This window comes from Lygodium microphyllum, chromosome 3 (genome assembly GCF_053477565.2).
Source record: "Lygodium microphyllum isolate KBCC chromosome 3, Lygodium_microphyllum_v1.1.10, whole genome shotgun sequence".
Classification (NCBI taxonomy): domain Eukaryota; kingdom Viridiplantae; phylum Streptophyta; class Polypodiopsida; order Schizaeales; family Lygodiaceae; genus Lygodium; species Lygodium microphyllum.
In genome coordinates, this window is record NC_141137.1 from 121308277 (window position 1) to 121322986 (window position 14710).

The 14710-nt window shown below is 39.7% G+C and overlaps 1 protein-coding gene across 2 annotated transcripts in view; it reads right to left on the reverse strand.

The window, feature by feature from the left end:
* The window catches only part of EDA7 (embryo sac development arrest 7), a 97822-nt gene extending 89294 nt beyond the window's left edge, over positions 1-8528 (reverse strand). The window contains exons 1-2 of one of the 2 annotated variants that reach the window (XM_087674720.1): positions 8307-8528; positions 8120-8218 (exon numbers count right to left, since the gene is read on the reverse strand). In XM_087674720.1, the coding sequence (XP_087530846.1) occupies positions 8120-8218; positions 8307-8424 (217 nt within the window). In that variant the 5' untranslated portion in view covers positions 8425-8528. The remainder of the gene's footprint in view (positions 1-8119; positions 8219-8306) is intronic. The other variant, XM_087674721.1, reaches the window with a different exon arrangement.
* Between the last annotated feature and the right edge of the window lie 6182 nt (positions 8529-14710).

Here is a 14710-nt window from a genome sequence, read left to right on the forward strand (position 1 = left end):
ATCTATATCAAAATTGTACTGATGTCGCCAAGGCATTCCTAAGATAATGTCACTAGACTGCAAAGCCACAACTAAGAAATTTCTTCGTTCAGTATAATCACCAATTTTAATTTCTAAATCAATGATGTTGATAATTATGATAGTCGTAAGCAAGCAAAAAAGCAAAAATCATGGACTCTTAGTGGACCAAAGACATCATCTAGTAGTAAATCTAAAGCTAGTCCTTGGTCTGAGAGAGTAACAAGTAGTCCCACATCTTCAAGTGAATCTACTAGTGCTGTAGGTAATGACAAAGGGAAAAAAAAGTGTCAGATGGTAATAATGCATTTACTAGTTGTGCAGTTCTTGGTGGTAATTCTAGTGGTTTAGAGAGCTTGGATGATGAGCTTAGTATTCCTTCACTCAGAACACCATTCTTGGTGGTAATTCTGGTGGTTTAGAGAGTTTGGATGATGAGCTTGGTATTCCTTCAATCACGACACCAGGTGTAAAGAGAGCACATGGCAATATAAAGACTCCATTGAGTGATCCAATGGTACGCAAGTCTAGCAAGATGTGATACCCTGTTTTTAAAAGGTCTAGTTTTGAGGGTTATGCAACTCACCATTATGCATATATGATAAAGGTAGTTGAGGACGTTGAGCCTACTTGCTTTGAGAAGGCTGTTGGTCATGCTCATTGAAATGCAACAATGGATAAGGAGATAGTTGCATTAGAGGCTAACATGACTTGGAATCTAGTACAATTGCCCAAGGGCAAGAAAGCTATTGGTTGTAAGTGGATTTATAAAAATAAAACATAATGCAAATGGTTCTATTAGCAAGTATAAGACTAGGCTAGTTACAAAAGACTATACACAAACATATGGCATAGATTATAAAGAGACATTTAGTCCAGTTGCTTGGGTGGCAACTATCAAAAGTGTGATTGCTTTGGCAACAGCCAAAGGTTGGTGCTTTCAATAACTTCCAACAAATACCTTCTTGCATGGTGATTTACAAGAAGAGGTGTACATGGAGCAGCCAACAAGTTATGAGGGTGTAGAGCATCCCACCTGCAAGTTAAAGAAGGCGCCCTATGGACTAAAAAAAACACCTACAACATGGCCTAACAAGATAGAAAAGTATCTTATCAATGTTGATTTTTATGTTTTTCATACAAATCGCTCACTTTATATGAGAAAGGATAATGCATATTTTGTCATCATAGTCATCTATGTGGATAACTTGATTATTACAAGTGATAGTGATGGTGGGATTGCTAATGTCAAGGGCCTTTTGCAGCAAAAGTTTGAGATGAAGGATTTGGGTAAGCTAAGGTACTTTATTGGCATTGAGAATATCATATGTACTAATAGTATATGACTGTCTCAAAGGCAATATGGCTTCGATATGTATGTACCTAAAAAGCCTCATTGGGATGCAATCAAATGTATATTGAGGAATCTAAAGTCTTTCATTATGGACTTTTTTATGAGTCAAGTAAGAATATACAAGTGTTTGGATATACAAATGTAGATTGGGCTAGTAGCAAGTCTGATAGAAGATCCACCAACAGATTCATGTTTTCCCTTAATAGTGCAACAACTACTTGGAGTAGCAAAAAGCAACCAACAATTGCTTTATCAAGTACAAAGGCTAAGTATAGAGGTACTGCTATGGCAATATGTGAGGTGGTATGTGTAGCCAGCCTTCCTTCTTGGAAAGGGTAGTAATTCCCTAATTAAGCACTTAATTACAGCAATCAACAAATGAACATAACTTAAAATGCACAAATTTCCTTAATAATCTCGAACATTGGACACCCTATTGGCCCCAAAACCAACGCCCCTTTCGGTATTTCTTTAACTTGATTTCTAATGTAATGAGTACAAGCTGAGATTTACAATCTCCCTTGTTATTCCAAAAAAGCCTCTTTTCTGTAGCAACAATCAGCCATCGATTCGGGCCAATTGCCCCTTGATTTTTCACCCAAGACTTGCACGAATGGAACCTCCAACTGGCCAGATACTGCTTCGAATTATAATAAATGAACTAACATCTGAATTCCTTGACAATTACACAAATTTCAAGTGCTGAATTCAGTATACAATGCCTTTACCAATTGGCACAAGTCCCAAGGTGGTTGTAAAACCCTAATTTTTGCAGAAATTTAGGGTTTACAACAGAAATCTCTCTCCTGTCCACCAAATTTGGTTGAGATCTACTCAAAATGGCTGAGAAATGCTGAGAGAAGGTGAGAGAAAGCCAAGATGAGAGAGAAATTTGATCTTCTTTGTAAGAAAACCCTAAATTCTACATACTGCCTGCTCTAGCCTGCATTTAATGCAGTCACCTACTGCTAGACGTCTCCAAAATGCTGTCACCTGATGAGCACTACTGTTGCCAGCCCCTGGAAGGTGAGTCCTTGCTGTCTGCTACTTGTTGAGGCCCCCAGATGGCTGTCTTCAACAGCAAATTGTTGTTCTCTGATTAAAAAATGAACCAACAACTCTCTCTCCCCCTCTCCCAAGCTATAAATTGACTGAATGGTTGAGACCCAGCCTCCAAAAACGTTTTCTCAGTTTGCATGGGCATTTTCGCCAAGTGGCAGCCTTCTAAACCCATTTTCCAGCATTATCCAACCATTAAACTAATTTTCAATATTAAATAATCCTAAAATTTAATTTCAGCCTTTTCGACCCTGCCAAAATTAATGTGCTCATCCAAATTAAATTAGCTAGGCCATTTGCAACCTGGAATGGTCCCCAACCTCTATTAACCCTTAGACTGACATTAATTAATTAATTAATACTAGTCCCTAGTGTCACCACCAACACTTATTGGCCAAATAACTATCCCAGGGTCAAAATTGACACCAATTGATTCCCAAAGCCCAACTGGCATAACTTATCACAACTTTTGCCTTTGATACCCACTGCATCCTCGGGGCCCTTGGCATGTTACCATGACATAACTGCCATGTATATCACATGTGCTAAATAACCCTACACATTTGATTAATAACTTAATAAAATATTATCAACAAGATTAAAGCATCTCAAAATTTCACATCCCCATGATAGTATGGTTGCAAAAATTATTGGGTGATTTGGATATGCAAGAAGATGGTCCAATTATCATTTATTGTGACAACATGAGTAGTATACGATTAGCTAGGAACCAAGTGTTCCATATTGGATAAAATACATTGAGGTACATTACCATTTTGTGAGAGAGAGAAGGTACTTGTAGGTAAGATTGACTTGGTGTATGTCAACACATAGGATTAAGAAGCTGACATTTTCACAAAGGCATTGGTGCAAAGAAGCTTCAAGGATTTCAAAGCTTACTTGGATTTGTAGAGATGTAGTTCAGCTTGAGAGGAAGTACTGAGATGGCAAGCTCAACAGGTGCAGCCTTTGATAATGGACCAACTCGTTAAATGGATCCACACATCTACATTTAGCACGTTAGTAATCATTATGATCCTACATGACCACAAAATTATCACTTATTATTTTTAGTTAGTTACAACTACTTACAGCTTGCATAGTTATCGCTAGTCGATTATAGTCAGTTATACATTATTCAACTTAATAGGTTACTTTCCTTTATATTGTATCTTATCTACACTTTTGTATACATTGTATTGTGTAAGAAAGAATGAAGAAAAACCAACAAGAAAACGTTTGACCTCCATCTCTCTTCTTGTGTTATTGAGGAAGCTCCCTCTTGTATATAGTGTGTGTGTTCGGTGCAATAGCTCTCAACCACGCAATTTCTAATAGATGAAGGGAGTCCCCTTTTATACACAAGTGCATCACACGACAAAGAGATCCCTCAACATCCCTTATCAAGTTAAAAACTGAGCATTTATCGTTAAACCTTAATAGGCTCACTAAAACAACCCCAAAACTCAAACTTTAATGTTAATGCTAAAAAGAGTTTCTAAGTTCCATAAGCAAACTTTCCTAGTTTGGTTGGTTCCTCGTCTATAAATAGATAGTACACTCAACCACTCTTGATCCCGTTCATTTCAGTCATTAGTCTACTTCTTCATATGGTTGTCCAACCTTCATCCCTGCCACAAGCTCTCTAGCCCTAGGCACCTTCTCTACAGCTGCCTCATTTTCAGCTCTTGCTCCCAAGTGATAGGCTACTACACCTTCCCCTCGGCCCAAACACAATCCAAAACAATGTTCAAACAGTAGCCCACTCCCACGAGAATCATCGGTTGTTGGACAACTCTCACCTTTAAGCATCTTGTACACAAATTCATTCATATACTTCAGAGTTATCTTTCTTCTTTGTTTGCTTTTTTTCATTTTTGTATCAGTTACTGTGTTTTAGGCATGTTCATGCATTTTGTGTTTTCTCCATGGAAACCCTAGCATATCTTCACATGCCTCGTAGGATGAGCACCCCTATGTGATCCCCCAATGTTTCAACGGTTGATACAAATTTCTAGAGTCACCTCTTTTCCAAAGATACCAAAATGGCCCTCGTCGTTTAGCCAAATTGCAACAAAGGCATGAGCATTCACTGAGTGTGAACTATGCCCTTACAACTCTAATTTTGGAGGACCATGAGACTACCACTCTTCAAAAGGCACTTGCACAAGAGACATGCTATTGTGCTATGCAAGATGAGCTTGATTCTATTGTGTGGAATGAGACATGGGAGTTGCTTCCGCATCCACAATGCAGAAAGTGATTGGTGTGAAGTGGGTCTACAAGAGCAAATACTATCTAATGGCACCTTGGACAAGTACAAGGCGAGGATTGTTGCCAAAGGTTTCACTCAAAAGGCTAGTTTGGGTTACTCTTAGACTTTGCTCCAACTACCCAAATGTCTACCATTTGGATTGTTCTCACTCTTGCAAACCATCATCACTAGCCCGTATATCAAATGGACATGAACTCCACATTCCTAGTGGTGTTCTTTAGGAGATCATTTTCAATGTGCCCAATAAGGAAAACCATGTGTACAACTTATGGAAGGCCCTCTATGACTTGAGGCAAGCTCCAAAAGCTTAGTATCAACAAATAGACCACTTCTTTCTTAAGCATGGCTCTCGCCATTTAGATGATGACCCCAATCTCTACTTTTGATTGGGTGGTCAACAATGTGTCCTCATCATCCTCTATGTGGATGATCTTATTCTAATGGACAACCATATGCACGAGATTGAACACACACACGAGATACTCAGCTAGGAGTTTGACATGACCAATCTCCATCTCCTCCACTTCTTCCTTCGCCTTGAGGTCTATCAACCTCCTAAAGGCATCTTCATTTCTTAGCACAAGTATACCTCTAAGCTCTTGGTGGAATTTAGATGCTACCCACTATCAATGCCTTATTGGATCTCCCATTTGGCTTATATCCACACTCAACCCAACATTTCCTACATGGTAGCCTTGTTGTCTTCTTTCAAAAAGGCACTACTCGAAGGCTCACTCACAAGCCACTCTTTACATCTTGCAATACTTATAGAAGAGACAATCCTACATAATCGTGTATCAAGAGGGGCCATGCTTTTTGGATGGAGTTTGGAGTGACTCAAATGGGCTAGAGACGTCGATTCTCAATGTTCAACCATTGGATTTGCCTATATAAGCCAAAGCCCTTGGATCCAATGCAATTTCTTGAAGCAATAAGAAGCAACCTATTTCATCAAAGTAGGCTAAGTATCAAGCATTGTGTTCCATCACACAAGAGGCAACATGGCTCCACCGCATGCTTGCAGAGATTGGTTTCCCTTAAGCAAGACCTACCTTGCTATGGGTTGGCAACCAAAGTTCTCTTGCTCTCAATGAAGAACCTAGTGTTTTATGCTCACACAAAGCACACTTAAGGCTCAATACCACTACGTTCAAGAGCGGATTGTGGAGTTCGAGCTACAAGTGGTCTATTGTCCTATGGTAAACAATGCAAAGGACATCTTCACAAAGCCATTTTTTCAAGCTTCTATGCTTCATCATATGCACATTCTAGGCCTTCAGGCACTCCCAAGTTTGGGGAGGCGGTATTAGCATTTCTTGTATTCATGCTGGTCATCCCTCCTTGTGAGCTCTGAAAGAGTCTAACAAGAACAAAGAGCTCTAACAGCTTCAATGCATTTCCATTTCCAATTCCATCTTTGTCAATCAATTTACAGCTATGTTTGCACCTCCAAGCTGAGTGCATTGCGGTCTTTGTGCCTAGTAGGCTGGGCGGCTACAGCAAATCGGTCATTTTTTATGGCCAGTATTATCACTGTCGCTCGCTGACTGCTGGTCGGCCAAATTTGTCATCTCCAACTATTAATAGCCGCCACCCGACCAGGCTGCACACATTCTCTTCAGTTGCCAGAACTCCCGCTATTTCCAGTCTGTTATTCATCATCCATCTGCCCATTTCAGCACCCTCACTGACGCACACCAGCTGTGTGTAGGGGCTGATCAGGCCAGCCTTGGATGCATCATCCATTTCAGATCAGTTCAGACCCATTCATTCTCTGTGTTATTTCTTGTCTCTCTCTTCCCTTCTCTCTCCATATTCAAGATTCTCTTCTATTACGCACTCTCACACCCCCTACCTAGAGGATTGTGGTTCACTCCCTCCATAGAGCATTCTCCTTTCACATGTGTTGTTGCCTAATCGGCAAGGATGATGCAGTCATCTCAAGCCACTCCATCAACTCTAGACTCTGTGGTTCAAACCTTAGCCATGTTCGAGAGACACAACATTGTTCATTATTCATCATTCCATTCACTTTGTAGTTCTTGAGTTCATTCACAATTCATGTTTGTTTGTAAGCTCTATTGTCTCCACTGCAAACCCTACCGCTTCTACACATTCTCTCAAAGAATCTCAGGGTTTCCTTGTACTTTCTTTGCAACCAACTCTGTCAAAATCCCAATAACTACAACACATTCCACCTCCCAAAATGTCTCATTTTTAGCACGAAGCATTTCACTATCAATTAAAGCCAAGTGAAGCAACGCATAAAAATAACAAAACATCCGTGATCCAATAAGGCAATATGCCAAATTCAAACTTGGGCAGTGTCCCAATTTCAAATTTGAGTAAGATTGAGTACTTAAATTTTAAAATTTAAGATAGAGCATTTTCCTAAATTGATTTAGGAATATTGATGAAGTCCAATAATTGAAGTTTGGCATTTAATTCTCATATCTAGGCATTGTTGGTAATTTTCCCAAACTTCTGAATCCAAGATGCCCAAATATACAAGTTGAAACCTCTGTCCCAATTTCAAATTTGAGTAACATTGAGTACCTAAATTTGAAATTTTGAGATAGAGCATTTTCCTAAATTGATTTAGGAATATTGATGAAGTCCAATGATTGAAGTTTGGCATTTAATTCTCATATCTAGGCATTGTTGGTAATTTTTCCAAACTTCTGAATCCAAGATGCCCAAATATACAAGTTGAAACCTCTCAAACTCAAGAGAGAGTGCCCAATTTTAGATGCCAAAATATGGTTTGTTGGACCCACACAAGTGCATGCATGCACACACACATCGCAACTTGGGAAACGGGCTGATGGAGACATGGTTGTTGCATGAAGCTATGTGCATATTTAGTGAGGAGGCACTAACTCAATTGGCTTGAAACACATATACTTTGCTACCTATTTCCAAAGCAAAAAGATATGGCATGAAGTGGATTTATGAGCTACTATGGGCCTGCTCATCCCAATTAACGAGGCACAAATTTGTCATAATTGAAGATAGAGGCCAAGGGACACTTAAAATGTAGATGCCCACCAACATTGCCGAACTCAAAATTGTGCCATATGCGGGTCAATCTATATGACTGCTAACGTAGGGATTGACCATACTACCAATATTGCCCATAGGATATGGAAGTGTATGTCAAGTTTATGTCACCCCTTGGAATTTCATTGCTCATGTTGTTGTTTTTTATATGACCCGCCAATTTTTACCTTGTATGAAAAGAGTCACACACACACACACACACACACACACAACAATACGCATGATATAAATACACTTTTTTCTTTTATGAAGAAAGAAACGCGCCTTTTCTTTGATTTTGTTCTTTTCTAACGATCCTTGGATCCTAAGCATAGACATGGAAGATAAACAAAAGTTGAATGGAGGAGAGAGACCTGACACAATAATGTATTCATTGTCTGGAGTCGATTTTATCCTTGTTGCGGCAGTCTCAAATTCCATGTCCTGTATCAATTCGATTCTGCGAGTGTAATCTGCGAAGAGTAAAAGCATCAAAGTTCTGATTTTTTATCGTGATAGACGATGGGAGTACGATCCTTCTGAGAGAATAGCAGAACAAACCGTCGTTTTTTCGCAGGGACTTGAGCTTGGATGCAGGAAGCCATGATGGATAAGAACGCTGGCCGGAGACAGTGTACACTTTGACGTCATTGAGGGAGGTAACTTTCATGCTCCCCATTGCTCCGTCTTTGTCCTTCTTCCCGTGCGAGCTTCTCTGCTTCTCTGCAAAAACCTCAAGCTTCCTGCAGGGTTTTACTGTTATTCGATAGTCCCCTACACTTGTTTTGTCATCCCTTAAATACGAAGTTTTGCTTTGGTTTCCTCTTTACCTTTATTCCATTCCAATTTAAATTAATTAAAATTTTAAACAAATTTATTCAAAGTGCAGGTACATGACGTTTTGTAATTATCTTTTTTGTTATTTTTTTGGGTTAAAGAAGCAAAACATAAGCGTACACCCAAATTTGGAGAAAAGCTTTTTAAGCTTCACAAAGTGACACATATTTGTAGAGTGGTACAGGTTCATTGTGAGCCAAAGGCCACTACTCGGAAATAAAAGCCACTCCCACAATTTATTGGACCGTATACAACAATATTCGTCAAGCACGAATATTGTAGCTTCTTAAGTAGAGGTGTAGAAGTCTCTTCAATGTGAACAAATTTATCACTATATTATTATTGCAAGTACTAGGCACTTTGCACCTAAATTACTATGAGAATGGATGGTGCTCCACACTAGTTTTAGTAATAGTTAGGGCACTTTGCATTTTAAGGTACATTGTATGCGAAAAGACTCTGTGTGTGTGTGTGTGTGTGTGTGTGTGTGTGTGTGTGTGTGTGTGTGTGTGTGTGTGTGTGTGTGTGTAACCTACAATGGCTCATAGACAACATGCATAAATAATATAAAACATGTAACTTATACACGTGCATTCACTTCAAATACTTAAAATCATGTAAGTTGCATGTAATAAGGTTTTAGTTGCAAGAGGACAATGATGATTGAATTCTTTAAGGAAAATATGATAAAATATTAGGTCCTTATCCTCAAAGGAAAAAGCTGGCATTAAAGCCTTAGGGGACGATGTGATATAGTAGTGATAATGCTAATCATAACACGAATAACAGTAGCAAAAATAATGACAGTGACTATAGTTATCCCTACAATAATATCAATTAGCAACAAAAGCTACTATTTACAATAACCATAATAGCATCAAGTATGTACAATTTAATTCAAAAACTATTTGATTGTCTATTGGTATATAAAACCTAAAAACCTACAAATATTATAAACATGTAAATAATCTATAAATCTAAACTATTGGAAGTTTGTAAACTAAGTCTATCTTCAAAGCAAGTCATGTGGGAAAGGTGATAATGTGTTTGCTACAATGCCCACTTGAACTGCTTGTTAGTAGGGAGATCATTGGCTTTCTTCCTATAGACTTGGGTTCAAGGCTTGTAGACACCAATCACTGAATTAGCATGGCATAGCTTGGTGCCCCCCATTAAGGAATCTCTCATTGATTATATCAATTAGGATGTGTCAAGATAGGCAATCATCTTAAACACAAACTCAAGCATATACTATTGGGTATGAGCCTTTTTCTCATATTGAAAATGAGGATGCTAATAAGTTCATTAGAAAACTTGAATGGATAGCCTATAATGGTGGCAAAGATACTAATATTTATAATCTTAGAATGATTGACATGCTATTTGAGGGCTATGCAAGTAGAATGAATAGATAGCAAGATATTTGTAATGTAAGGGTTATAAGGTTACATATCAAACTTAATAGATAAACTTCTTGTGTGGCTAGTGATGTAGCTATAGTAACCCCCTCCCTTGTCATCTTCAACCATCATCCTCCTCTATCTCTTGTCATCATCACCATCATTCTTTTCCCTCCTTGGTCAAGCTATACACAGCTAATTGCATGGCATGATGGACAGCTGCACTAACTTCTCCTCTCTCAATGTATTTGCTCACATGAGATTTAGTTATTATCTATTTATGCCATAGGCTTCCACATAACCTATTCCTCCCTTACCCAATCAACTCAACTAGATGGCACCTCATCATGGTTGTTAGCCTAACCTATCCACACTATGATTGGGGTGGTCACTCCCCCACCTCCTCCTCTCTCAATTGACAATGTCACCCCCCTCCCCGACAGTCATATAGCATTGCTCCCAAGGGCTATATATGCCCCCCTCCCCCTCCCCTTTATGGGAGAGAGGCAAAGTGTGTGTGTGTGTGTGTGTGTGTGTGTGTGGGGGGGGGGGGGGGGGGGGGGGAGGGATGATCGTGGTCACTGACTGCCAACTCCCCTCATGTCTCCTCCCCCGTTACTCTTTAATAAACCCCATGAATACATGGTGATACAGGAATTCAAGATGGCCTGAGAAAATAGGGAGAGGATGTAGCATTAAGGTTTATAAGTGCCCTCTTTTCTACTCTCAAACTAGTCTTGCATGGTTAGTCATAGTAGGGGTCTTCATGAATTTTATTCTCATGGGCAATGAGGCACTTAATGTATAATGTAAAAATCGAACTATTGCTCTTGGCAGACACCAAGTTGGGCATCGCAAAGGGTCCACATATTGAGTCCAAGATGAATATTGTAATGGGATCGTAGAGTTGGTAGTCAAGAGTTTGGGTGCCCCTTGGTTACAAGTCTATATGATCCCTAACATTCTATTTATATAAATCATTTCACTTCTAAATCATGTTTTAATATCTTTCTTTGCATGTGTAAGGTTAAAGTTATAGGAGAACCATATGATGGAGAGTGGACACAATTCTCTTCGAAATTTGTAGAGACAATGGCCATGCCCTCGGCAATAATTCTACAATTCACCCTTGTATGTGCTTTGTGCCTTTTATCCTCCTTTTATCAAATGAATGGGTCTTTAATAGTCATCACCACAATGCTTGCTTAGTTCCATTCAGAGCTAATTGAATTTTAGTATAAGTCCTATGTCTACTTTACCAAATTCAAATGCTTGTGCATTGTGATACACTAATGTGTCATTTCTTGTAGACTATGGAGCATGTGTCTACCCTAGAAGGATTTGTTTTAGAATGATTGGAAATGCAAAAAATTCGTGTCATGTTCAATGTGGTGTGAAGCACTAAAATCTAAGCTACACTAGTATTAGTCCAAGATTACTGAGCCTAGTGGTACATAGAGTAAGGTTCTTAGACACCGATTATCTAGCTAAGCTAGGATTAGCCCTAGATAGCTCTATCATGTGTTAGTGCAACACCATTCTTCTTGTTGGGAAAATAAAGAAATAAAGAAAGTGGAATGCATAGGATCTTTAGTCCTAACTCAAGATGAATTGAGCAATTTCAAATCTGTGACAAAACTTGTTGTATCCTATACTCTGGGAATTCCATCTTATTTTGGTAGGCCATTGTATTCATCTATTTTTAATGGCCATGCCAATTGCTTTGCATTCATCATGGTTGCTCCAATGGCAATACCACTACAAATTCTATTGGTAGTAGCAACTCCACTCACAATAGTAGCAACAATAGATGAGTTACATCATAGTAGAACTACTCCTGTGCATACACTAAAAGAGAGCAACCCTACAATGAGTGACCTTAAAAGATTATATACATCCAAGAACCCAAAGGATTTCTATTACAAAATCTAGCAATCCATACCACTGTGATTGAGTTTGCAATCATGTTTTAGACAATGTTAAAAATAGTAAGAAATACAACCGAGTCGTGTACCTGTCTCTTGGGTAATATTAATAGCAACATAATAATGATTCCCCCTCCTTGCTCACATGTCTTGCCTTGGTAACGTAACCTTTGATTGATGACCGATCTATAAATTAACTGAAGTCCCCTAAAAACTAACATTACTGCAAGCTCCATGTACTTACCTAGACAAGTCTAATCTTTAAAAATCCAAATAATTACTACTTATGTCTATGATTATGAGAGGACACTCCCTTTTTCACTCCATGGAATAGTGAGACCTCTACCAATGAGTAGCAATAAAATTCAGAGATATGACATCCAACAACAACAAATATCATACATGTATTAGCATAGATAACACATGTATCCAAACACATATATACATATCAAGTTGTAATGCCTCTTCGTAACCACCTGTATTTTCTATTATTCTGAGCATACATCTATTGTCTCTTTACACCCATTTAGTACTCCTTGCAAGTGCATCAATTGATGTCAACATCATCTTGATAATCCTCATCATGTTCTTGTTGCATGAAATTAAGATGTTGATGGAGGTACTCCTTGTGCATAGAACTAGATATTTTATCCCTTCTCTCAAATCCCATTGAACGTCTTTCATTTCTAGCCATTTCTTACATTGGTGTGTCTCCTCCGTCTTACTCTCTTTGAGCCATCTCACCAACATCTTCTAGTATTATAATATACATCTCATTCATAGTTAATGATGCATGTTATTGAGCCTCATTAATTGTGAGACTGAGTTTGCCTAAATTGGTTGTTGCCTCTTGTATCCAATCACGTATAAATGAATCTATGCATGTTGAAAGGGAGAGAAGGATCGAAGCTTGGACTCGAGAGCTATGGCAGGAGAGCAAGAGCAAGAAGAGAGAGACAAGAAATGGGAACTCCAACAGTCACAATGTGTGACCGAGCCTTCCTTTATTCAAACTGCCACTAAAAGAATAAAGAATAAAGTGACGGTGACGGGCACTCGCCACCTGTAGTGTGCAGTGGCGGTGACTGTCAGTGTAGTAATACATAGGTGGCTAGGCAGAGGTGCCTTTACCCCCAACAACCTCCCACTTAAAGGCGAATCTGCCCTAGTGAGGAGTGAAAAGAAAAAAGAAAAAGACAGTACAACATGTACACATGTACAACAGGATGAGGAAAGACGTCATCTCATCCCACGCCCATCAACCTCCTGAGGAAGGCAAAGCGCTCTGTAGAGAGGCTTTTCGTGAGCAGATCTGCAAGATTCTGGTCAGTCGAGATCTTGATAAGATCAACAGACTTGTCCTCAACGACCCCACGTATGAAGTGATACCTCACCTCAATGTGCTTCGTCTTCACATGGAAGACCGAATTCTTGGCTAACTGAATAGCACTCATAGAATCCGAATGCAGTGTAGGGATAGCATCAATACCAAGGTCTGCAACCAAATGACCCAACCAAATGGCCTCCTTGCAAGCCTCAGTGGCTGCAAAATACTCGACCTCTATAGTAGAAAGGGCCGTACATTTTTGCACCCTGGACATCCAAGAAACAGCACCTCTAGCATAGGTGATATACATAGCCGGAAGTGGACTTCCTACTATCTGCATATCCTGCATAATCAGAATCAGTGTACCCCACGACTCCTGTATCTTGGCTGCCATAGTAGATGCACATATTTGCAATGCCCTTCAAGTACCTCATGAATGATTCCCTTCACGGCATCTCAATGCTTCTTGCCAGGTGTAGCCATATAGCGTGCCACAACACCAACTGCAAAGGCAATATCTAGACAAGTGGCTATCATGGCATACATAAGACTACCCACTGCGGATGCATAGGAAATCTTGGGCATCTTGGGCATCTGCTCATCTATTTGCAGACAATCAGCCTGTGATACCTTCACATAATAAGGCAATGGACAACCAATAGGCTTTACGTCCTGCATGCGGAAGTGCTCAAGGACTTTATGAATGTACTCCCTCTATGACAAGTAGAGGAGTCCCTGATGCCTGTCGCGTCTAATGCGCATACCAAGTATGTGAGCGGCCTGTCCCAGATCTTTCATCTCAAAACTCTTCTTGAGCTGAGCCTTAAGAGCATCTAGCTCATCATGAGCTTTCCCTGCTATCAGGATATCATCCACATAGAGGACCAAAATCAATAAAGAACCATCACGGGCTTTCTTCATGTAAATACATGGATCCATAGCACTCCTGCTGTAGCCCTGTGCTGCATAAAGGCATCAAACTTATGATACCACTCCCTAGGTGCATGTTTCAAGCCATAAAGACTTTTCTTCAAATTGCACACTAGGTGCTCCCTGCCAGGTTTTGCAAAGCCCTTAGGCTGCTCCATATAAATCTCATCATGCAAGTCCCCATGTAAGAAAGTCGTCTTGACATCCATCTAGTATAAATCCAAGTCAAGCTGAGCAACCAAAGCCAAGACTAAGCGTAGGGTGGTCATCTTAACCACAGGAGAAAAGACCTCAACAAAGTCCACACCATGCTCCTGCTTAAAACCCTTTGCTCCCAATCTAGCCTTGTATGCCGGCTTGGGGTGTCCAGGGGTACTTTTCAACTTGTACACCCACTTGCATGGCAAAGCCTTCTTGCCCGTAGGCAAGGAAACCAAATCCCAAGTGTCATTCTTATGGAGGGAGTCTATCTTAGACTGCATAGCCGTCTCCCAGGAGCGTCTATCACCCCTACGCATAGCCTCATCATAAGTGAAAGGCTCTCTT